The sequence below is a fragment of the Oncorhynchus nerka genome, linkage group LG3 (assembly GCF_034236695.1).
Source record: "Oncorhynchus nerka isolate Pitt River linkage group LG3, Oner_Uvic_2.0, whole genome shotgun sequence".
NCBI lineage: Eukaryota > Metazoa > Chordata > Actinopteri > Salmoniformes > Salmonidae > Oncorhynchus > Oncorhynchus nerka.
In genome coordinates this window covers 49078454-49104537 of record NC_088398.1, presented here as the reverse complement: position 1 = coordinate 49104537, position 26084 = coordinate 49078454, and the positions used below count along the sequence as shown (strand labels likewise).

The following is a 26084-nucleotide window of genomic DNA, read 5'->3' as shown; positions in this document are numbered from 1 at the left end:
CTCGTTCTGTCTTTTATTCTCTGTGGAGATTTAGTGAAACACAACCACAAAGCTAGTTTAAGTATGTCACTCTCCCATCGTTCTCCCAGTTCTCTGCCAAGGCATGAGACATCTGATTTAGAGAATAATGAAATGCAGAAAAATGGCTTTCCCATAATTAGACTTTCTCTTATCTCTGCTGAGCTCTGTAGAAGAAAAATTGCGCATTCCATAATGGCATAGTCTTTGCATTGGCTTTTAAAAAGTGTATAAACAGAAACTTCTGTTCGGGGGTATGAAAGCAGTTGGCTGATTTGAAACTGATGTGAATGCTGTCGTACAGTACCACACAGCTACAATTGTATCTCCGGATTATTTGTACACTCAATCCATATGGAGATATGCTGACTGAGAAACGCTTTCTGACAGTATTTACACAAATCACATTTCTCCTCAACAAATACAATAGTTGGTTGATACCCTACCAGAAGATGCAGTGATCTTGATTTAACTTGGAACATTTTGATTGGACGTGTGTTTGTCATACTAGACAGGGCTCCTGTTGCTTTAGCCTTATCTCTACATGCTCTTCCTCAAATAAGCTCTACAGGGAACTGATTAGTACATCCACAACGGGTCATCTACCCAGCTCTATAGTGCTGTTGAGGAGTATGAAAGCATGGCACCTTATTGCCTTTCAAACGACTCACAACCTACTGGGAGTAAGTCAAATTAATTATTTGATACAGGTTCTTTTGACATACTTTGACTTTCAAAGTGGCAGCTTCAGAGTGGAAGCTCTTTGGACTGGTAGTCTATGATACTATATGCTACAGATGCTGTAAGTGGTTGGTGCTTGAGTGTGTGTCTGGACCATCCCAAATGACATAGATCCATTAATCCTCCTGGTATAATGATATTGATTTAGGACATGTTCTAGGACAACTGTTGGCATTGTTGCAGTATTGCAGAGTTGTCATCATACTGATATTTAGACATTGTAAAATGGATGACCACATTGACAAAAATGTATCTACACAGTCCATGGCTTTCTTAGGGTTTCTGCATCCACAATGAAGACAAACAATTTCCCTTGAGGGCAAGTCTGCAGTGTTGGTAAACCTGCGACTCCTGCTGTATCTTAAAAGACGAGGGACTCCTACTCCAGCCGAAAAGACAAAAATAGCACACGGCACAACAAAGCTTTGTTCCCAGAGAGCAAATGGTCAGAGCAGACAGGGAGTGTGTTTCATGTGGTCTCTAGTCATATAAGTAGGAGCAGAGCAGCTGTGATCTGATAGTGATGGAGAACACCTTGTCTGAGTGACTCTGCCCTGGCCACTAGTGACCAGCAGAGGGTGCTGATTCACCCCACCCTCCCTCTGGTCTGACGTAGAGCAACGAAGAGCTGCTGACCAGCTTTGGATCAGTCTGGATAAATCAAAGCAAACATATTGACAAAAAGCCTAAACGAAGTCTTTTCCTAGATTAAAGATTTTTCCCGATCTTCATCAAACCTCCAGGAATTAGATTCACTCTTGAATTAAATGATCTGAAACAGATGGGTTTGTGTATATCAAACAGGACTTGCAGACAAATCGATGTGAACAATATCCAGGATAGAGGTCAATACACCCACCAATAATCTGTTGTGATTCTCTTGTCATGAATCTCTCAGGTGTTTCAGATCCCTGTAACGTCTTACAGTATACAGTGCTGTACAGAAAGTGATGTGAGAATGGAATAAGGGGTTCACTGTGTACAGTACTGGACATGATGGCAACTTTAAAAGTGACACATTTAAATGGCATTACATACGTCCAGATTAGGGAACCTGTTTTAATTGCGGCCGTGCTTTGAGGAGCAGGGCTGTGTAATAGGAGCTGACAGACGTATGATATGAGTCCTGTGATCACTTATTAGACTACAAAGGCTGTGGCTGCTCCTCTCTGCTCTGCTCGCCCTCCCATTCATTTACACTGTGATTGACTGTTTTATTTCAGGGACAGCTCCATTAGTTATATTTCGATGAGTGGTCGTTCGTCAGAGAAAATTATTAAAAGTAATCATCTCATCCGGGTTGTCTCTGTGTGTAGGTAGGCTCCTCTGATCACCCAGTATTCATGTTACATCATTGTATATGTTTGTTTAACCCTTAAAACAGACATTTGCAATTGGAGGAGGAAGGGAGACTTTTCCCAATGTGCTTGTGGTTTCATACAATGCATATGAAGAAACAAAAAACCTCAGTGCTCATATTCAAAGGATTATTTTTAATTTCCAAGTGTGTCTGAGACAGGCCCATTTGCATAGAGCCTGTCTCAGACACACTTGAGGATGATGCTCATTCACAGACTTGAATGCATCACACAGGCACACACAGATAACTTAACATAGTATCATTACTTTTGTCAATACTTCTTTCATGATACTGTAGCTATGCAGTATAAGGCAATGGAAGAGCCAGACCACAAAATAAGCTATTTACTAGTATGCATTCACTATAGCACAATTCAGAAATCACAGTTTGGGTTCTGGGTTCAAGAAGTGTAACTAACAACATAGTAAGATATAAATGCTATTAAAACTTTAAGATAAGGTGTAAATCCTCACTATTAATAATATATTACAGAAATACTAGCAACTAGCTCCAAGCTTTAGGCACAACAGGTCCTCTTGTCTGTTCATGAATCCATCCATTGCTGTAGATAAAATGTCCTTATCACTTCTTCTCCAGGCCGAAGATCTCTGGGCTCTCAATGAGGATGAACTCCACTATCTGGTTCTGATAAACCATGTTGACCGCCATGTTCCCACAGTCCAGCTCAGGCCACATGAGTGTCGGGCCAAACACGATGCTGATGCCTTGTGTCGACATCAGGTTTTTCCGTGAACACGTCAGAATCCTGCAGAGAGATAATGGTTAAATTATCTGGGAAAACAAGAGAGAGCTTTGATTTAGATGGTTGAGATTGAAACAATGGGATATTAACTCATGAGTCACGAAACGAGGCTTTTCAAGTCAACATCAATGACCATCACAAAAACAGACATCTCATTGCTACCGGAAAATGTTGGATCATTTCTGCACACATTCAGTAGATTTGTTAGCAAGGCTGATTTTTACCCTTCAATAGCCCCTGTTGAAAACATCTCTTATTTCAGTATTGGTAACTCTGTATATCATTTGTGCACCCAGCTTTGTGTACTCAAAGATCCAAAGATGTGTACTTTCACTTCATGCCACACATTCAGCACCGGCAGTCAACTGCGGAACATCTATTGACTCTAATGTATCTGAATAGGGAAAGTTACAAAATAAATCTGGATGGAGTTTCAGTGTAGAGAGGAGGTCTGGAGAAGGTTTGGGGACTGGATAAAACAGGGGCAGGAAATTAAGAAGCACATGCAACTCTTGTACATTACGTACATGCTGTACGATTCTATGCCGCAATGAGGAAACTGTAGATGATATTCTCTACTGTACAATCTGCAGTGACCTGCTTTTGTTTCACTGTACAGATTGCCTCGCCTTCTTCCTTGGCCATAATCCATTAGATATACTGTATATTCCATTACCTTGACATGAGCAGTATGCTATGCAGGGTGTATATGAGGACTCAGTGGTTGTACTTTCTGGAGAAAGCACAGAGAATGTGATACAGGGAGGCTTTTTGAGAAGTATTCTTCCTGAGCTGAGGCTTGGCTATGGGACAAAGACCCAGGCAGGCCCAGGCAGGGGGACCCACTCCGCTCCAGTCTCTACTCCCTCTGTGGAGGAGGCTGCCGCCCACAGGCCTCTGGGCCCATTATGGAGTGAGGCCTGGAACGGGATGGAAGGGCTGTGGCGTGGGGCGCATCTCCAAGCTGTCAGTGGGATCTTGACGGAGCGTTCTGAGGTGGGATGGGGTCCCTCCGTGCCCAAAACAGATCCACACAGGGCCTCTCAGCAGATAATTGCATCCAAAGGTATTGTCAGGGTGCCAGGATTAGGCACTGCAGCGCCTGAAGCTGGTCTTTTCGAAAGCCCTAAGTGATGTTATCTATGGCTTACATGTCATAAAACAAAAAGCAAAATAAAACAACAGTCTGAATATTTTTTCCATTGCCTAAATGTAGTGCACATGTATAGTAAGAAAACACACTAGAAAAGTTCAATATGATTTCTTTCCCTTTTTCCCCAAAGTATGGAGTATTCTTTGTGACAACTACTATAATAGTTAAGTTAACATAACATCTAGCCGATGTAAAGGCAGATGTACAGGTATGCAAGAGCTCAATCAGGATAGACATCTAAGATGGACTGACATTCACATTAGGGATAGTCTGTCTAAACAGTTGATTTCAGTGCTACAGTATATGTCAATAAAACACGTGTCTGGAAAGGTCACGATCAGGCTGTATCTCTCACCAATGGAAATAGGCCTCTAAATCGTTAATCATGTGGGATGGTCAACATCTTGCTCTGCCACATGTCATTATAATATCGACCCAGCGTGTTCAGGCCATGCATATTTCTCAAGCTCATTACTAAGAGAAAGGCACGATGATGATAAAACCTGACACAATCATTATGAATAATTATCCTCATCTCACTTTAAGCCCAACAAAAATGATATTTTCCATAAAATATGCTATCATGCTACGGTGTCAGAGCGAATCTGTATCAATGTGCTGTGGTAATTTATGTATATTAATAATGTTCAGAGTGCTAGCTTTAGCAATACCAATGTAGCTAGTACTGAACAGTGTGTCCCCTTGTGCCATAATGCTAGTAAGGCACAGAACCCTGATGTCTTGGAAGGAGCTATATTGTGAAAAGAGTGCCATAATTGATTCCAGACGAGAGCACTTACGTTCACAGGTGGGAGTGTAATTGCAGGGAGTGAAATTCACTACCACCTATTTATCGGCGCTAGCAAAGCAGAATTAGAGATTTACTGTCACCGCGTGCACGTGCTGTAAGAACCTGGTAAAATATATCTTTTAGGGGATGACTGGGAAAAACAAAAGTTTACTGAACGCACATACTTGAGGTGGACAATATGATGTGCAAGTGCTTTTTATTTTATTTGAGACTTTCTAAATGCAGTTGAATTCACCTGATGAATAAGAGTTTCTATCCATGCACTTGCCATTACTGTAGGTCTGTGTCTTTGCATGTATTGTGTGTCCATGTGACTAAGTGTTTCGGAGTGTGTCTTGGAGTGAAACCTGATTAAAATGTGTACACGCTATCATTTCCTATTTATGTCTGCAATTAACCTCAGCCCTGTGCCTGTGTACAGTACATCACTGTTCTCTGCCTGTCTGACCATCAGCGTTTTAACTTAATTAGAACACTGCGATGATCTAAGGGTCTGGATTACCATGCCTAATGGTTCACTAATGATCTCAAATAAGGCGACTCAATTATTAAAGTAATTCCACTGTATATTATTATTATTCATTATTAAAGTAATTCCACTGTATATTATTATTATTCATTATTAAAGTAATTCCACTGTATATTCACAGAAGGAATACATCACCTTAGTTCTCAGGATCATTCTGCCTCGGCACAACGGAGACTGGTATAACTTTGTGTAGACTAGCTATTCCTCATCTCCTCTTCCTCTGACTACAACGGCTACAACCTCTAACACTAGCTATACTTACAGGAAACAAAATCACACTTCAAATACTTCACACCCAAACTTGCAAGTAATGACTAGTCACCAACACCCTGGCACAGTGTTTCCAAAAAGCCATGGTGGCATACACAGCTCATATCAGCAATGTCCATCCTACCCTACCCAGAGAGCTGACCAGAGGGGACTCGTGATTTGATCTGACGAATCATTGATGTATCCTACATGAGCTGACGTGCACGGCCCAAGATGCCAATGGTAATTAATTAGCATCTAGTTTCTCCAGGCGGGGCATGACAGAAAATGAGAGCTGGACCATGATGGGGTCCCCTCCTTCTTCTCCACCTCCTCCTCCTCCCCTCCTCCCCTCCTCCTCGCCTGGAAGGCTCCTCCTAATTGGGTCAGGATCACTGACTCCTTCAGGATCATGGGACAGATAATAAATTGAGGTGGGGATGGGAAGAGAGAGAGAGGAAGGGGCAGGGAGCCGGAGGAGGTAGGGACGAGGAGGAGAGGGGATGGGGGGGTGGTCTAAAGCTCGAAGGTTGAAACTATAAGTGTCAGTCTCGTAAAGTGAACAGACAGCGCCCCATTTGAACTAAAAATATCCCATGGGACCAAACATTTGAGTTGAAGTGTTGAAAAGTTTCCAAGCAGCGAGCATCTTCTTGGTGCACTATGGTTAAACAACACTGCATTGGATCATGGCAGTTGAGAGCCAATCATAAGAGCTGTCCTAGACAGACCTATGTCATCCATTCTGGTTCAGCAGCACCCATTGATTTTGATTCCTCTCCTAGCCTCGGCTGAGGCTACCTATCACACCTATAGAGGTTTGTTTTCCACTCTGTAGTAAGGTCAGCAGGAATTGAAAGCCCATGGATTTTTTTAAAGCCCTTGTGGTAAATGGTACCATGAACAGCAGTGACAAAAACACGTAGAAAAAGGAGAATAAATAGAATGGCTAAGTGAAGGTACACTTCAGAGAATCTGGTTTCCTTGACCACATCATCACAATGCAAGTACACAGCTCGATATTGAAGCCAGACCCTATGGATCGGGGGGAAAAGGAAACACTGGTTCCACACAGGCAGAGAATGAAGCCACAACAAAGCAGTCAGAAAACTTCATAGACTCCTACATTACTGAAGGCACAGACAACCCAGCCAGGACCGAAATAAAACCGCTCAGTGAAGCCTGGGATCATAAACCACTCTTCCTTCTGGAATAAAAGTTGTTTAATATGGGAGGCAGGGACACATTCACACACTCTGTAATCTCATTTGATATCCTCGATAAGGCAACATGCACCACTGATAAGCGTTTGTCAGCGTAAACTTCGTACTCTCATTCTTTACCTCTAATTGTCTTTATAAGATGTTCCCCCTCTTTTTGTTCTCTGGCAATCTCAGAGAATGCTTTATACACTGTGCCTGTGTGCCCTCCAATGCTGCTATGCTCTTTTCTTTGGGGGGAAAAAAGGCAAATAATAAATGTAAAAAAATCACACATGATCCCAATTTACTGTGGTCTGGTGTGAAATTTAGATTAGGCAAACGCATCTAGCCTATGAGAAATAAAGAGTGGAACTGGAAGTGAACGCGGTATGGAGCGAGACAGAGAGCGAGAAAGAGGGAGAGAGAAATAAGTGAATTAGAGCTAAACCACATCAATAGGTAAGGGTGTGGTAGCCAAAGTCCTGGATCTGGTCCCTAGGGGCCCGTTCTCCTGCCATTCTGTCACATGAGACGTTCTGGCTTGATTATTTGCATGGTGAGAGGGCAGGGAGAAGTCATTTTGTGGTGGGGGCAGACTTGGAGGCACTGCCTGGGATTTACTCTGTCCCCACAATCCCCGCGCAATGAAACCGTGTGAGCAAAACAATGTGTCAGTAACATTACTTCACTCAGTCCATTGATAGTTTTTATGAGGATATTATTCAACATATTCTATTATGCAAAGCTGCATAAAGGAGCTGCAAAGAAGAGCTGAGAAGGACTGAGAAATAGGATAGAAATGCCGCTGAAACCATTCCTTGAACTAGGTGTGTCATTGCTGAAAGAGAGAGGGGGAACGAGAGGTAGAGATTGGAAGATAGAGAGAAAAGAGAGAAAGGAGAGAAAAAGAAAGAGCGAGAGGAGGGAGACAGAAATAGAGAGAGAAAGAAAGAGAGAGATAAAGAGATAGAGATGTTTTGGGGTTATCTCTGCAGGCAATTCTGCATGGGGATATGAATGGGGGATTTGGACTTATTGAGGGACCTGGCATTCGAAAGCAAACAGACAAACACACACACGTCCTCTGCTGTAGCCAAGGGGTATGTTCCAGTTAGGGAGGGGCTCATCAATCTAAAATGAGTCATTTGGCCTCCTGTGTGGGGTGGTAAATATGGAGAAGGGTAAGATGGGATAGAACACCTCTCCTGGGACATGGGTTTAGCCATATGGCCCCTTTAGCCTGGCCAGGACAGTCAGAGTGGACCGGGGCCAGGCAACTTGCACACGCAGGCAGCACTGAGGTCATTTCCCCCTGTCCTACACACATGGGGCCGGGATGCCACGGCCGGGTGGGGGGAAGGGGGATAGGAGGGTCATACGTAACTTTCTCCAGAGCTTGATGTTTTAGTGTGACCTCTCTGTCACCCTTTACTGTACGTTTGACCCTCTGTTGTCACTCTACTTTTTAAAAACACTGGGCTAATAGAAAAAAATGACTATGAGTTAGTAGTACTACTACTGTAGTACTATAGCATTCGCCTACCGCATTCTACAATCCATCCGAATTCTGGACATTGAATACAACATGTTCCGGCTGTGCTCCAATGACATTAACAGGCTGTCAACTTACTTCTGCAGGTGTCTGAAGAGTACTCTCATGGTGTCCTGGTTGGGTTTAGGGAGCTGAAGTACTAGCTTCTTTATCACCTGCACCTTCTGCTTGCCAGCCTTCGTCTCTGTTCCGAAGGAAGATTTGGAGGAATATCGTTAAGTGGCAACACTATAAAGATTGATTATCCAAGTGTAGATGTTTGTCTGATTATTCACATTCAATTCAAGAGTAAGTGAGACTTTACTTAGTTTAAAAAAAAATGGATGGTCATTATTGTTATTACTGGAAACCATTAGAGCCTTTCTGTTACTGTAACACAACACTTGGCTGACCAATTAGCCATCCCAAGGGAACCTCCCAGTCTCCAATGGGGAGTCAGATGGGCCCTTACCCATAATGCCTTATATAGATGGCAAACTGTTTGGCGACATTGTGTCTGACCTATGACCCTTATAAATGGGTAGCATCCATCATGTTGTGCTAGCTGATGGGTAACACTCTTAAGACTGCACCTCCTCTCCTGATACACACTGTTCTGTAAGAGGAATACACCAATGAAATTTCTCAAACAATGTGCATGTCTTTCAATGAGACTTTATTTGATTGTAATCAAAACAAATAGAAACCTAACACTATGGTCAGATGAGTTAGATAATCCCAGGGAGAAAATCCTCGATGATTTAGTCCTCATAGGGGCCAGGCCAGGTGGGGACGTCAATACAACCAGTCCAGGGATCAAGCTCCTTTTCCAACCCTGAATTCCACCCCAAAACAACTTTGCGTGTTATTAATCTGAACAGATGTTTGCTTTCTGTATTGCTACTCCATTTAGGAAGAGTTGGGGAAACACGTGTGAATGTGTGTGTTTGTGTTGATGTATTTGCTGAAGAGGGAGAGAGTGAAAAGTACTAAAATAGTTTTTGTTATAAAACAAGACAAATCCAGTCCTCAATCCCTGATAAATATGACAAGAAACTGCAACACTCAGTAACACATCTATAGTCCAAAAACTGTCCCACCCACTGTGGCACTACAGCCATGCAACACCTCCCATCCAATCTGTTGAAACCTGCTACCTGTTTTTTTATATCGACATCCTGCAAAGAGGTGACAATAACCTCATGCTTGTTCTACCCTCCCTGTACTCACTGCTCAGCATCCTTCTCTGACCTCCAGAGGAACCCACAGGTTAGGTTAACACTAATGGCCTAATGGAGTCTACTCAGCTCTGCTTGTTCTCATTACCCCAGGTTGTTAGCAGACAGAGCCGCAGAGCGAGGCGAGGACAATGTTTGGCCCCCTGTCTGTCGTACCGTGGAGGCTCCCCTTGAGCACGGCCAGAGCAGATGTCTGCGTGTACACCGAGCTGGCACAAGCACAGGTGGCAGATGCCCACGTCGGGTGCCAACCCTGCCAGTTGGGCACAGATGGACAAACCCGTTCTGGGAGAGAGAGTAGGGCCCCTGACCTTCTGCTCTAGGTGAGCCTAGCCTGAGCTACGCTCTGCGCCGGCCCGGCAGGATGGAATGTGTGGCAGCTTTCCCTGCCTGGCGGACAGGCTGTCACTCTGAACAGAGTTTTCCTGTTTAGTTTTTGTCCTCAGTATTAACTATGACTGGAAGTTATCACTGAGATTATCTGAATTGACTAGAGATGACCCACTCTGAAATAGATCAGGCGATATATCTGTTAAGTACAATGCAGAACTGTTTATAAGAGGCACCTGCTGCTACACAACTAATCAATAGTAGGCCTCACCCTAAAATATTTAATCTAGTCTACATTACTGGCACAAAGGACATGATTCATTCATTACTTTGCCGTTGGTGGCTGACATATTGGAGATGCCCCTCAGCTCACCATTGTGGACAGATGGCGAGGACAGTGTCATTAATTTAAAGCAGGCTGAAATGCCCTGTTAGGATTATAGCATCTACATTTGCTGATTCACTCCAACGTACCACACACTGAAACATACAACCTGACCCAAAAGTCACACAGGGTCATATAATATGGCACTGGATGAGCAATGGAGCCAGATGAATACGGTTAATACTGCTCTTCACACAACTACTCTAAACCAGAAGATCATTTTCAGCCTTCGTATAAATTAAGTTGTGATTATTTAATTGACTGAGCTGACTTTTGGCAACCATAGCATGCATAGAACATTAAGTGTGGTACCATTTCCTGGAAGAGCCTATTTCCTTTTTTTTTGCAAATCCAATATGGTTATGAATCTGGCATGAACAGGAGTAAAGCCTCTCAATGATGGGAAACATCTCAAGGGATCGAGCGTACCCCACAGAAGACTAAACGAACATTAGTCATGTCAACTTTAGTCCCCGGCTGCAGCATTAGGCAGCTTTTGGGCACCTAGAGGGGATTGAGTGATTTATGAGCTGCTATGACAACAGACCATTACAACTCCCCATCCAGGTCTGTATACAACAACACAAACAAACATGGCTGTGCCAATGAAAATCAATACTGTGTATGGGGTGTAAACCAAGGAATAGTCCTTTGATCCCAAACAAATATTTAAGAATTGCTGATCTGTATAGATTGGAACAAGAAGGTAAATGCCAAACAAATGCATACAAACTTCGTTTTTTTTTGTAGTCTGTAAGCTTACAAGCATTTCCACTGCACTTTTTATACCTGCTGTAAACGGTGTATGTGCCAAATAACATTTGATTTGTTTTGTTTTGAGGTATCAAGTTGGGACAATACGATTTATGGAATTGTAGACATTTTTGCATTTGTGCAAAGCTACTTTCCCAGTTATTAAACATTCGCAATGTAAATCTTAAAACCCAATGTTAGTCATTTGAGAATGTCAATAGCTGTATATTCATAGAGATTTCTGTGAGAACCAATTACTGTACAATAGCCTCAAGTTTTTCTTCTCTTTTCGATTTCTGATAAGTGTTTCAATCGGTGACACAGTGACTAGATACACATTCAGCATCTAAACCTCTGTGTATATAATCCCATTATAAACGGGGGAAATGTATTTTGTTTCAGGAAATCTAGCTGTACAACCTCATCTCCAGGCTTAGTGTACTGCATGGCTCACTAAAGCCCCGTCAAGGCAAATATTAGCAGAAAGCAAATAATCCTGCAGGTTGTGATTAAGATTTTAAATGGATCCCAATTGTGTGCTTTTGGTTAATGAATAACAAAGTCTTGGAGGATGGTGTCTGTAATTTATTAAACATGAAAAGCTCCTTGATGAAATATAGAAACTAGATATTTTTGCATTTCAAACGATTTGCATGGCCAGCTTACTTGCATGCAAATTTGTTTTTAGAGCGTTATAAAAAGAAATGAACTAATAAGTACCATTGAATGCCCCCATTTCATGAAAAGGTAGCATCTTCAAGTATCTTGATCAAAGGTAAAACTTAATTATGAGGAATTATTATTCTCAAACTGAAACGTTATACCTACCAATTTAAGAAGTCTCAGCACAGTAGCACAGAAGTGCAGAATTTCTAGATAGTTTTTTTCCCTAATTTGTTCAATCTTTAATTGCATATTCATGAGAGTGCTTTGCACCACATTCCCCATTACAGAAAATACACAAACATAATTAATACTCATTATGAACACAGGTCCTAAGTTAATAATCCATCTGTGATTATGATGAGTGCTCTGTATGCTCTCAATAAGTCAGAAATAGAAACAAACCAAACAATGTCAAACTAATAAAAACAACTCCTTTCTATGCTACAGGACTTGTAGGGCTCTGGGCTCTCTGCCTTTCTGTGATGTGCGCTTTGTATTTGAGTTAAGACTATAGAATGCTATTCTTTCCTACTTGTAATGGTGATTATCAACTAAACTACGCCAGATCATGAATACGTGCAATTATTCATATGCAAATGATGTGTCTCTTTGAAGCTTGAGAAGTGGTGTGTAACCCAAGCTGACCTGGAGATAGCGAGGATATCACCATTATAACCACAAACGCATTTCAAACAGATACCAAACACTATAGAGAAATGTGATTCTCTCTTACGTTTGTCATGTACAGGCATTTTGTCTTCCCTAATCTACAGTATTATCATAAATACTGAACCCACATTGGTAAAGTTATTGCTTAAGTGGGTGAATCAACCAACCCCAACTGAGACACAATAGATTCCCTCGATTCTCTCTGCAGTAATGTTTTTCTGCTGTGTTTCTGTTTCTGTGTCAGTATGGTGAATAAATAAGAGCCATGTATAAAACTGTGCTAGCTAGTTAATGAAGAGAAAGTCCCTGGCTTGGTGGAGATGCGGAGGGAGCAGTATTTAGACTTCTCTCCTCGTCTGTGTGGCCCAGTTACTAACTCACATGACTCCATTTCCATGGTTACTGAGGGCATAGACAAGGACCAAACAACTTGGGAAAATATGCATCTTTTTCTAATTAGCATTTTTGAATTAACAGCAGAAGAATTTTAAGGATGCCAGCCAATCTGAAGTTCTGGGAGCCAAACATTTTAATAAAATCACTTATGTTTAAGAGAGTTCAAATCTTTGTAAATATCAACAGTTAAACACACACATGCATGCATACAGATAGCATCCACTCATCCATGAACATGTAACATCTTAGTTCTTGTAACCAGTGTAAAAATGTCTCAACTCAAGACTCCGCTCCTCCCCCGAAACATTTACACTTTTACGGCAACACTATCAATGCCGCCACCATCCTCTACAAAACTATAGAAGCAGTGCTCGAACGAGATCAAGCTCAATTCACCAGTGTTTGCATTGATTTGCTTGCGAAACAAAAAGGAGCGTTTGTCTGCGAGACAGGTGGCTGGAGATTCCAGATACCCCTCTCCGATACTGAGGCCCACATGAATAATAGAACGTGGTAAGTTGGTGCCAGGATCACGGCCTGCAAACACAGCTGCTCCTCTCAGCCTTCCAAGAATGAACAGCTCACTTGGAAGGGAGACAGGGAGACAAGGCCTGCATGGACACCACCTGAGGACCTCAGACTGAACAACTCATCAAACCTACGGGGCTGAGAGGGAGGGAGGGGAGGGAAGGGGGCATCTGTTCATACAAAAGTAGAGAGAAAACAAATGAAACAGGAGACCAGAGAAAGAAAGAAAGAAAGAAAGAAAGAAAGAAAGAAAGAAAGAAAGAAAGGGAGGTGTCGGACTGAAGATATGATAAGTGTTTGCATTGTGCTTAGGATATTTAGGAGATAACAATATCATGTCTCCATTATCTGTGGCTGAGAAAATCCTTTCATATGATGTGAATGGACTGGACTACATCCAATGCTACACTCTCCATCATGTTGTAGTACTTGTAAGTCTTTTTGTCCAATGGGACCCAAGCGCTTGGCCCATGATTCCGGTAACGACACTGGCCATTGGTAACAACACATGCACACTGGCCATGGTTCCAGTAAGCTGCAACACTGTTGGCTCTTGGAACGGTGGTTTCAATTAGAGACCTGGTGATGTGTACTGAAACCTGCTTAATCAGCTCACCTCCCGTCCACACAAGCCACGGACCCATAGGAACTCCCCGTAATGCAACCCCATTACAGGGCCAGCCAGCAATGGGCAACGCGACTCTGATGCTGACGACCCATCATCTCCATCACCAGGAGACTCTCTCCCTGTCTCAAGGTCCTACATGGGACATGAAGTCAAACAACTGTTTACTAATAATGTGTTGGCTGCAGATTAGGCCTTGCTCTCATGTTCTGGACAGTTCAACCAGCTCATTATCTTGGACTAGGACTAGGTCGTCTTACATGACGTGAGGCAGGTGATTGCCATGTGCTGATGCTAAATCTTCACAGTCTTGTTTTTCAGTATCTTTGCAATATAAATTAATGGTGTACGTCACCATATGGTCACTAATGCATCTATTTAGCTGCACAACTACATTCACTTAGTGGCGAATCTGTAGTGACTCCACCCCTGGCCGTTTCATCTCTACAGCGGAGCATGGCGTACCAGGTTATCCTAATTACACCTCCTGCTATGAAGGGCTTCCTACACTGCTAATTAGTTGTCTAAACGCTGTCTGAGACTCATCAGCCGTGCACATACTTATCTGATTAACTGGATGTAACCACCTTGAGCGCCAGAGGGGATTCTGGCCTACATTCTGGAGCATGTAAATATTTATTGCCAAATTATAGCACCACCTTGGGATTGTTTTCGCAATCTGTTTCCGGGGGCTTCGAGGGTCTCAGAGAGAATATTTGGGTATGGGATGGGACAGCATTGACAACAGCAGGCACTTTTGTACAAATGACACATATAGAACAAATGAAAAAATAAATAAGGGGTAGAAGAAAAAGCATTATTCAATATAATTTCCTTATGTTTCATCCATGGAGCTCAGGAGAGAGCTGATGCTCCCTGTATTCCAACCCTGAGGTGGGGTTACAGGGCCCAGGTAGCATTTCAACACAAGTGCACAACCTTTAACAGTATTGTTTACACAAGGTTAACACTGGCGTCAGTAGGACGGCGGCTAGGGTGGGAGCCGGAACAATGGCATGATGGGGGTTAATGTGTGGTGGGTGTGTGTGTGTGTGTGGTGTGGTGAAGTAGAGTGGAAGTACGTCGACACATGACTGTGTCAGATCTGATCTTGTGTTAGCTTCTGTCTGGACCGCCAGCCCTGGCTGTCGTGACCTTTGACCTGTGGAATTCCCCCCCACTAACCACCAGGGGATGCCAGGGGTGCGAGAGAGAGGTGACCCCCATCACAGTTCGACAGCGACCTCTTTTGACTGGACAGATCGAGAGAGGCAGAGGACTCTGCAACCTATTTGAGACCACCTGGTGTAAGTGGAGTCAACAATACAGTACATTGTACATGAAGCACAGAAAGAAATCCTGTACATACTGTGTAGATCTATCTGAATGTTTGAAGAGTTTACTCACCGCCTCCAAATGCAACCTAAAGTTCTAACTCTGAGGTTGTTCTCCTCTGGGCCCATACATACTGTATGTGCCAAGTGACCATGTGGAAAGATGGCTATTGATTTCACCCCTGTTGCTTAGCAGAGAGTGGAGTATCAACTTAGCATACTGTACCACAGCTCAATCCTCAGTGGTCTTTCTCTCTCTCAGCCTCTCTGAATGAAAAATCGTTTAGTGTTTAAGTGAGCTGCCTTGAGGACAACGTTTCTAGAGGCAAATAAAAGCGCATGGAGTACAGTATAAACAGGATTAATGCTAACACACCACAGGGCCTGATGCATATGTTACTATGTAAAACCCAGGCAAGCCTGCCTATTTCACTGGTAGAATAGCAAACGTTACACAGTTCTGACACAAACCGTTATTAATCTGGATCTGGAGAATTTCATTGCATTCCATATTTTCAGTCTTCTTGACCTCAAAATGAAAGTGACTGAAATCTGACTGCAAGCGCAAGCTTTGCGAATATGCTGACACAAACTAATGTGCTGATGACAACAGCAAAACATCTAGGCTGTATACTCACTGATGGCCTCCACAAACAGCTCAAATAATGGGAAGGGAAACAGGGGCTCTGGCAGCTCCCGGAAAAACATCTTGAGTGCCCCGGTGACGACGTGGATGTCCTCCCATTGGCTGTCGTCCAGGTTAAACTCCTCCTCTGGGACAACACCAGGAAGAGAGGGGGCAAGAGAGAGGGGGGAAGAGGGGGAAGATTTGGAGAGAGGTGGGAGTGGGAAACAGAGAAAGAGAGAAAGAGAAGGAACAGGAGCAGTGAGAGAGAAAGAGAAAGAGGGAGTGAGAGAGAGAGAAAAAGAACAGGAGAGGGAATAGAGAGGGAACAACAAAGCTTTAATTGGGAGAATTTGCAAAGGCTAATTACTATGCTAATGTTTACCTGCTAACAGCGGAGCTCGCTAACAGGCTCCCAGCTACCCAGAGGTCTGATGAAGCCACATGTGTTGGATTGGGTTTCTGTTCTAGACTGACATATACCCTCTGTTGGAATCAGTTAGTTCTGATAGGGCTGAGAATAGAGAAAACCCCTGGTAGTGACAGAGACAGGCCATCAGGTGACGAAGTGATTCAGAGGCACCAGGCTCAATATGCCACAGGAGGAGTGCAGGATGATCCAAAGCCAAGATGACAGGCCTGGAGGTCTGAAGACAGTGGAATGGTACAGCACAAAGTCATATTATGCTGTATGTTGAAACTGGAAATAAGCAATCGTTCGTTTCAGACAACCCTGTTACATGATAATAGGAATATAGTGCCTAGTGAACTTCTGAATCATTTTCATATAGATAATTATCTTAGAGAGATTTTATCCATGCTTTGAAATTAGAGTAATGTATTTGGCATGTCAAGATGATCTTAGATCTTCCCTTCCATCCTAGGCCAACCAAAAACAAAGGCAATGTGTTGGAAAGCCAGAGTCATAGAGAATTACATAAAGCCAGAAGGGTATTTCTTTCTTTTTTTCTGCACAGTTTTAGGTACTCCCTAGAAAAAAGTCCAGACTTTCAATTAGCCAGCCTCTCCAGTGTGTGCACTTGACACATCTGAGCTGATTGCTAATCAGCCCATAGTTTCCTTGTTTGTATTGAATCCTGGTACAAAACCCACTCAGGGAAACTGAACCTGCTGCGTTCTATGGTCCTGAAGGACATAGTAGCCTACTACATGGTCAATGTTTTCAACCCACTCTCACTTGAGATTGTACTGTACTGGCTCTCTATAACTATGGGGGTTGGGAGCACATTCAGGATAAATGGAATGTGTGGGACAGAATGTAGGCACATGGTGTCATGGTGTCAGAATGCTTGGAATGTGCAAAATGTTGATGATGTCACTCTCCCCTCAATGCCCAGCATCACAAACCACTTCTTTAATCTCTAGGACTGCAGGGCACAGTAACAAATAATGGTGTCTCTAAATAAAAAGAAGGTTTCTAGCCACCTCAAGACAGAAAAATACGTTCCAGAGTGATAAATTAGGCTAAAGGTCAACCAGTCTATTCTTTATTCTCAGAGCCTGGACAACAACAAACGTTCTCTTGTTGGTTTGCTGGAGAAATGCCCCAGGAGTCCTTTACAGGAAACATTGGATAATTCAGATGAAGTACGTAGACGTGTTTCACTGGAGGCCCAGATCTGACTTGAATTCTCATGAGGGATGCTTTATCCTTCCTTTATCTCTGAAAGATCCCATTCTTAAGGTATTCATCAATCATTTTTTATTTGCCAAAGAATGCCTTGTGATCCGTTACTCATTCACCATCAATAGGTCTCTACAGTTATTCATAATTAAGTAGAGTTACTCAGTAACTACCCAGAATCATCCATGATTATTGAAGATGGCGCCAGAGAGGATGGCTGCTGTTTAATTTGCTCTTAACCAACCGTGCAATTTTGTTAGTTTTTTTGCATTGTTTCTTTCTTATTTTGTACATAATGTTGCTACATAATCTCTTATAACCGAAAATAGCTTCTGGACATCAGAACAGCGATTACCCACTTCGAATTGGACAAAGAATGTTTCTTAAATGAGTCAGACGGGAAGGATATACTCCAAAATCCTGAAAAGGCCCTCATCCTGTCATTCGCTGGAAAAAGAAACTGAGATTTTGCGGAAAGAGATCGGGGTGCCTTGTGAGGATCAGGTGACGAGTGGATAATCTGCCGTTCAATCACTGGAAAATAAATTAGATAAACTGAAAGCACGTATATCCTACCAACGGGACATTAAAAACTGTAATATTTTATGTTTCACTGATTCGTGGCTGAACGATGACATTAATAACATACAGCTGACGGGTTATGCACTATCGGCAGGATAGAACAACAGCTTCTGGTAAGACACAGGGCGGGGACCTATGTACATTTGTAAACAACAGCTAGTGCACGATATCTAAGGAAGTCTCGAGGTTTTGCTTGCCTGAGGTAGAGTATCTCATGATAAGCTGTAGACTACACTATCTACCGAGAAAGTTTATCATCTGTATTAAACGTAGCTGTCTACATACCACCACAGACCGATGCTGGCACTAAAATCGCACTCAATGAGCTGTATACCGCCATAAGCAAACATGAAAATGCTCATCCAGAGGCGGAGCTCCTAATGGCCGGTGACTTTAATGCAGGGACACTTATATCAGTTTTGATATAAGGACGTTAAATGTGCAACCAGAGGGGGAAAAAACTCTAGACCACCTTTACTCCACACACAGAGACGCGTACAAAGCTCTCCCTCGCCCTCCATTTGGCAACTCTGACCCTAATTCTAAAATTATATCCTGATTCCTGCTTACAAGCAGAAATTAAAGCAGGAAGCACCAGTGAATCGGTCTATAAAAAGCGGTCAGATGAAGCAGATGCTAAACTACAGAACTGTTTTGCTAGCACAGACTGGAACATGTTCCGGGATTCTTCCAATGGCATTGAGGTGTGCATCTCATCAGTCATTGGCTTCATCAATAAGTGCATCAATGACGTCATCCCCACAGTGACTGTACGTACATACCCCAACCAGAAGCCATGGATTACAGGCATTCGAACTGAGCTAAAGGGTAGACCTGCTGCTTTCAATTAGTGGGACTCTAACCCGGAAGCTTATAAGAAATCCCGCTATTCCCTCCGTCAAACCATGAAACAGGCAAAGCGTCAATACAGGACTAAGATCGAATCATACTACACCGGCTCCGGCGTATAGACTACAAAGGGAAGCACAGCTGAGAGCTGCCCAGTGACACGAGCCTACAAGATGAGCTAAATAACTTCTGTGCTCGCTTCGAGGCAAGTAACACTGAAACATGCATGAGAGCATCAGCTGTTCCGGACGACTGTGTGATCACGCTCTCCACAGCCGATGTGAGTAAGACCTTTAAACAGGTCAACATTCACAAGGCTGCAGGGCCAGACGGATTACCAGGACATGTACTCCAAGCATGCACTGACCAACTGGCAAGTGTCTTCACTGACATTTTCAACCTTTCCATGTCTGAGTCTGTAATACCAACATGCTTCAAGAAGACCACCATAGTCCCTGTGCCCAAGAACACTAAGGTAACCTGCCTAAATGACTACCGACCCATGGCACTCGCGTCTGTAGCCATGAAATGCTTTGAAAGGGTGGTCATGGCTCACATCAACACCATTATCCCAGAAACCTTAGACCCATTCCAATTTGCATACCGCCCCAACAGATCCACAGATGATGCAATATCTATTGCACTCCACACTGCCCCTTCACACCTGGACAAAAGGAACAACTATGTGAGAATGCTATTCATTGACTACAACTCAGCATTCAACACCATAGTACCCTCAAAGCTCATCACTAAGCTAAGGACCCTAGGACTAAACACCTCCCTATGCAACTAGATCTTGGACTTCCTGACGGGCCGCCACCAAGTGGTAAGGGTAGGTAACAACACATCCACCTCCCCGCATCGCAGTGCTAGCTCTGCCACCAGAGATTCTGGGTTCGAGCCCAGGCTCTGCCGGGAGGCTTATGGGGCGACGCACAATTGGCCCAGCGTCGTCTGGGTTAGGGAGGGTTTGGCCGGCAGGGATATCCTTGTCTCATCGCGCACTAGCGACTCCTGTGGCGGGCCAGGCACAGTGCATGCTGACCAGGTCTCTAGGTGTACAGTGTTTCCTCCGACACATTGGTGTGGCTGGCTTCCGGGTTGGATGTGCGGTGTGTCAAGAAGCAGTGCGGCTTGGTTGGGTTGTGTTTGCATGGCTCTCTCGCATGGCTCTCGACCTTCGCCTCTCCCGAGCCCGTACGGGAGTTGCAGCGATGAGACAAGACAGTAACTACTACCAATTGAATACCACAAAATTGGGGAGAAAAAGGGGGTAACAATAATATATATATATATTTTAAACAACACATCCAGCACGCTGATCGTCAACACGGGGTCCCCTCAGGGGTGCGTTCTCAGTCCAGTCCCTTCCTGTACTCCCTGTTCTCTCGTGACTGCACTGACAGGCACGACTCCAACACCATCATTAAGTTTGCCAATGACACAACTGTGGTAGGCCTGATCACCAACAACAATGAGAGGAGGTCAGAGATGTGATCAAGAGAAAGGAGATGATTGTGGACTATAGGAAAAGGAGGACTGAACTCGCCCCCATTCTCACCGATGGGGCTGTAGTGGAGCAGGTTGAGAGCTTCAAGTTCCTTGGCGTCCACATCACCAACAAACTAACATGGTCCAAACACACCAAGACAGTCGTGAAGAGGGCACAGCAAAGCTATTCCCCCTCAGGAGACTAAAATATTTGGCATGGGTACTCAGATTCTCAAAAGGTTTTTACAGCTGCACCATCGAGAGCATTCTGACAGGTTTTATCACTGCATGGGATGGCAACTGCTCGGCCTCTGACCGCAAGGCGCTACAGAGGGTAGTGCGTACGGCCCAGTACATCATTTGGGCCAGGCTTCCTGCCATCCAGGAACTCTTTACCAGGTGATGTCAGAGGAAGGCCCTAAAAATTCCCAAAGACTCCAGCCACCCTAGTCATAGACTGTTCTCTCTGCTACCGCACAGCAAGCTGTACTGGAGTGCCAAGTCTATGTCCAAGAGGCTTCTAAACAGCTTCTACCCCCAAACCATAAGACTCCTGAACATCTGAACATCTAATCAAATGGCTACCCAGACTATTTGCAATGCCCCCCTTTTACGCTGCTGCTACTCTCTGTTATTATCTATGCATAGTCACATTAATAACTATACATACATATTACCTCAATTACCTTGACACTGGGGCCCCCGCACATTGACTGTACCGGTACCCCCTGTATATAGCCCCGTTATTGTTATTTACTGCTGGTCTTTTATTATTTGTTTTTCTTACTTTTCTAAAGGTATTTTCTTAAAACTGCATTGCTGGTTAATGGCTTGTAAGTAAGCATTTCACTGTCAAGTCTACACCTGTTGCATTCGGCGCATGTGACAAATACAATTTGATTTCAACAGAACACACTGTCTTAGTTGTATCCATTGTATCACAAAGAAACCCCCCTAATTGAACTCTATTGGAATCGTGTTGTGTTCATTATATGATATCCAGTAGAAACTGAACTGTATGAAGTCAAGTACTGTCACAAACACTATAACACAGTCAATCACAAGTGAATTAAATGACAGAACATACCTTGGTCAACCAAGAATCGTAACTTCTGGATGGTGGCTAGATTACCACTCACTCTGTAGATGCCATCAGCCTCTAAACCTGGTGGATACAAGTTAGACATTAAACACAAGCAAATTTGACAAGACTACATTTTGATTTGGACTTATATGACCATAAATGACACATTTAGATACAATTCCTGGGTTTTACAATAGACAATGTGTACATGCATTGCAGTGGAATGGATAGTTGACATCTTGCCTAGATAAGGGCTTGGACTTGGACAACATACGGCTCTATTTCACTGTGACATTTTGAGCATTACTTTGATTATAGAGTCTGACTGCCATTTTCTTTTGCATCCAAGTACAGGACACCAGCCTGCCAAACCAGCTCAACAGCATTTGATAGATTGTCATGCTTTCACTGTACATACTCTTAAAAACAAGCCATTTACAAAATATATACATTAAAAAGTGAACAGCATTTAAATACACAAGGCTGGAGGCTTAAAAGTTGAAATACAGGCTAGGCTACAGATTGTAATGCTAAATATTTGAGTCACACTGTTGTCAGTGCAAACTAACACTGCCACTGCTTAGAGGTAGCTGGGGCGACACTTTCCTCTGGCCCTTTCTATCAATTGCTCTAATGAATGTCCGTCCACATTCCCGAGCATTTGACAGTGGCACGCTATGTACTGTACGATACCGCTGTCACTGGTGGGGTAACTTGAGGATATGGTTGACTTGAGAAGTAAAGAAGACGTACGTTTCATTCTTTGCAAGGCATTCTTGTATAACGTCCTGGCTATTTTCTGCAGCTCAAGTGTTAAGATGTCCAGAGGAATTTCACCCCAGTGTTTGGCCCTTTGTTTACATAGAAAGCAGTCAGAAGTTGTTTGTTTGTTCTTTCCCTGCTGTGTCCAGAGCCCAGCCAATGGCCTCCCAAATGTTGTTTGTGTGTGTGTGTGTGTGTGTGTTTGTGTGTGTGTGTGTGCGAGTGAGTGCGTGCGTGTCTAAAGGTTTATTTTCTAACACACTAAAGTCCATCGTGTATCAAGAAATGCAACAGACCTTTAGATCATAATCATTACAGTTAAAAGACGCTCTTAATCATTATTATTTTCTCAGCGTGTTTATCGGGCCACAGCAATTTTACCCCCAGATAACTAATAGTCCTGAACAAATGTTCAGCCAAAACCACAAACGGAACCCATTACACAAACACATAATTCAGTCTCAATTTCAGCGCGTTATAAACAGTCTGAAGTGGACTCGGAATTGGACGCGGACCAGGAGTGAGTGATTTGGGATGCCGAGGAGCATTTTCCTCAGGGTTCAGTGCCTTTGCCTGGCCAGCTATGTGACGGAGCCTGGGAAACTACCGATCACACACATTGTGTGAGAACACTACGAGTCAATGACCGGGATGCACGTCTTATAAAACAGGCACTCTCAACTGTAGGTCTTTTCATATTCACTCTCAAATGTCAAAACAGAGGGGGAAGTGTAAACAGTGGTGAAATGCTGAAGCAGCTACTGTAACTGTATGAGATGAAGCATCACTGAGGTGGACAGGCCGACTCGACAGGGTCAGGGTGTGGAGAAGGGTCAAACTCCCAAATACAGGAGGACAATACAGTACATACTTCCCCCACACATCTTATCCATTGTTGATTTATTTCCCATAAACAAAGTATTAATTAAAAATAACAATTTTAGTAAAAGTGCATACCTCTTTTTTCGACGGCCTCCACACACTGCCTGACAAACTTTGGCACAGTGGTCCCTTCCCGCTCGCAAAGTGCCAACAAGTGACATCCAAACACTCGATCTGTGAGGAAAAAAATACATGATTTGTTCAAGTAAAAAAATCAATTTCCCAGAACTACTGAACTAGAGACAGTGTAAAAATATAGATATTAGCAGTAATCACCAGATATTGCATTTAATTGCATCAAAAGTCCTCAAACGTGGAATGTGTTGAAATGTCTGTTTTCAGATCTCGGGAATTTTGGTGGAACGGTAAAAGGTCTGTTTAATAAGTCATTCCATTCACGCTTGAAAAATCTCATTAATACTGTCCATTGATCATCATCATCATTATGTGGAGGGATAGGTAATTATTTCATAGCATGAGTAGTAACACTCATCGCTCTTGACTCATACTGCCCTGCTTTCCTCTGATGGCTGTTTCCAGAACAGTGCTACTAACAGTAGGCTACATGGATTCCACGGCCACATTGGTAAAGGATAAACAATCTAATGTTTAATCACACACTTAGCATTTTATCGCTAACATTTTTTCCCATGAACCCTGAGAATCCCAGGCCGCTTTGCTCCAATCAGAGGAAGAGGGGGGCCACATTTTCTTGCCTTATATGAACATTCCCATTGCTTCATTACTCTACTTTTGTCCATTTAAATGTACTAAGGCGTCCCTCATTTAACCTGTCCTTACTGGCAATAAACTCAGGCTTCTGTGGTCACTAACTCTGGTCAGTTAATCTCTAGTAGACGCCCTATAGGGCTAGCAAAAGCTAGGGTTAGCAAAGCATACCTCATCAATCATAGACTGGAATTCAAACTGACTGTGCACAGAGGTACACTTTCTCACTCATCAACTGGCTTATGTTACATTATCGGGACTCTTGAACAGTGCTGTCTCTCTAGCACTGTGCAACATCAAAGATCGCCCTCTCTTGTTTATACACTGGAGGGAAGTGTGCACCAAATACATAAATGACTGCAAGCGCGGCACCTTTGCATACAAAATGCACTTCCCAGTGCTCGGCAGATAAGCAAGAGAAAAGACGAGGGAGAGGGGAAGGGGGCAGAGAAATGGAGCAAAATTACCCCTCCTAAAGGAATTCAAATAACCCTCGCGTTGCATGGATTTAATTTGCATTCTGAAGTACGATAGGAAAGGGGGAGGGGGGGAGGGGGACCTGATTTGAGGAAGCACACTCTCTGAAGTGGCTTGCCCACCAGCCCTGCCAAATAGGACAGTCTGGAGGCCACCTGCCCCACTCCTTAATCCAGAAGTATTTCATTTATTCCGTCAATAACGTCCTCTCCCTTTGATCTAGCGTTTGTCCCGTGGACACAACATTAAAGGGTCTCCTTGAAGCTGGGGGAAATTCCAAATACCGTTACCTTCTTCTAAGGATTGCAAATGTGCTTAAATATGCCCTTTAATGGTGTATTTTCCTTCAACCGTGAGCTCAATAAATTAGTTCCCCCTTAGAGGAATGGATTCTGTGGTTGCCGGTTGGATTGGCATGGTTTGTTCAAGTAAAATGCATTCAGTTTAATTTTATCAATCACTGTTGTTCTGTGACTCCTAATAAACGTGGAAAGACCTTTTCAAATCAGTATAATAACTCATTATCATCACTAGTTATTCTATATTTACAATCAATTATAAAATAAATTGTGACATCTGGGAATATACACACAGTTAACTCTCTTTTTTCTTATTGGAAGGGGCTGTCATAGAAAAAGATGACAAAATGTACAACACATTTTGAACGATTTGTGTTCTTCACAACATGTGAGGTGTGCTGGAAAATAACACACTTATACTGGTACATTTAAAACAGAATACTGTGATACCTTTGATGATGCCTTTCTCCTGTAGAGTCTTCATAGAAGGCCGCCTTGAGATGAACTTTTTGAGTCTGTTCTTCACCCCAATCTTATCAGCACTGTCCGACATGCTGTAGGTGAGCTTGGTAGACTTGAAAACTTGTCAGGAACACACAGACACACGGTTAAAATATGCCTTTACAATGTTCAGCCAGTAAAGTGGAGGTGGATAGCATGGTTCCCCTCATCTCTCTACCTGACCCTCGCTCTTCCCCTCTCTCTCTCTCATTAGAGTCCCAGTGTTATTTATTAATTAGGCATCCTTCCAGGGGTCTCTCCCATGGCTGTCTTTTTCTATTATTCATTCCAATTGAACTTCTCCATGTCTAGAGGAATTCCCTGTCGTTTTTTTAAAGTCCGGGTGCTGCTTGTCATTCTAATAAAAACGAACACTGCTCCTCCCAAATGAATCAAATGACCTATTTTTGTCTACGGACTAGCTTTGCCATAAAAGAAACAAGTCGAATATATTTATTATATTACAGTTGGGTTAGACAGAGTTGCAAAGCAAATACTATTGTTGTCAGGTGATTGTATATCATTTCCTGAAAACATACAGTAGGACGTACAGTGGGAAAAAAGCTATCCATGTTGCTCTCCAGTTTGTGTAAAGTACGGTCTTTTTCATGGGCATAAATTCACATGAACATAGCCAGAATCATACCCATAATGAAAGGTTCAAGCAGCTGGATATAAGAGACTGGATCTTGGCCTCTATGTCCCTGGCCCCTAATTAGAGATTTGAATATGCTCATCCAACATCAATATATTCGTCTCGCAGCGCTTAAGGTGATGAGATTGATTTGAACCAATGACAGGGATTAACATAATTGCTACTTGACATACGATGACATAATGTTAATTAGCATGTTCTTGTGTCATGTTCCTACAAGAG

The 26084-nt window shown here is 43.1% G+C and overlaps 1 protein-coding gene across 4 annotated transcripts in view; it reads right to left on the bottom strand.

Moving 5' to 3' along the window:
* Window positions 1–2232: 2232 nt before the first annotated feature.
* LOC115109934 (rho GTPase-activating protein 15-like) overlaps window positions 2233–26084 on the bottom strand; it is a 51307-nt gene continuing 27455 nt past the window's right edge. For 3 of the 4 annotated variants that reach the window (XM_065013062.1, XM_029635188.2, XM_029635194.2), the window contains exons 8-13: window positions 25157–25288; window positions 23277–23375; window positions 21561–21638; window positions 15920–16054; window positions 8457–8562; window positions 2233–2885 (exon numbers count right to left, since the gene is read on the bottom strand). In XM_065013062.1, coding sequence (XP_064869134.1) covers window positions 2702–2885; window positions 8457–8562; window positions 15920–16054; window positions 21561–21638; window positions 23277–23375; window positions 25157–25288 — 734 coding nt within the window. In that variant the 3' untranslated portion in view covers window positions 2233–2701. The remainder of the gene's footprint in view (window positions 2886–8456; window positions 8563–15919; window positions 16055–21560; window positions 21639–23276; window positions 23376–25156; window positions 25289–26084) is intronic. The other variant, XM_029635203.2, reaches the window with a different exon arrangement.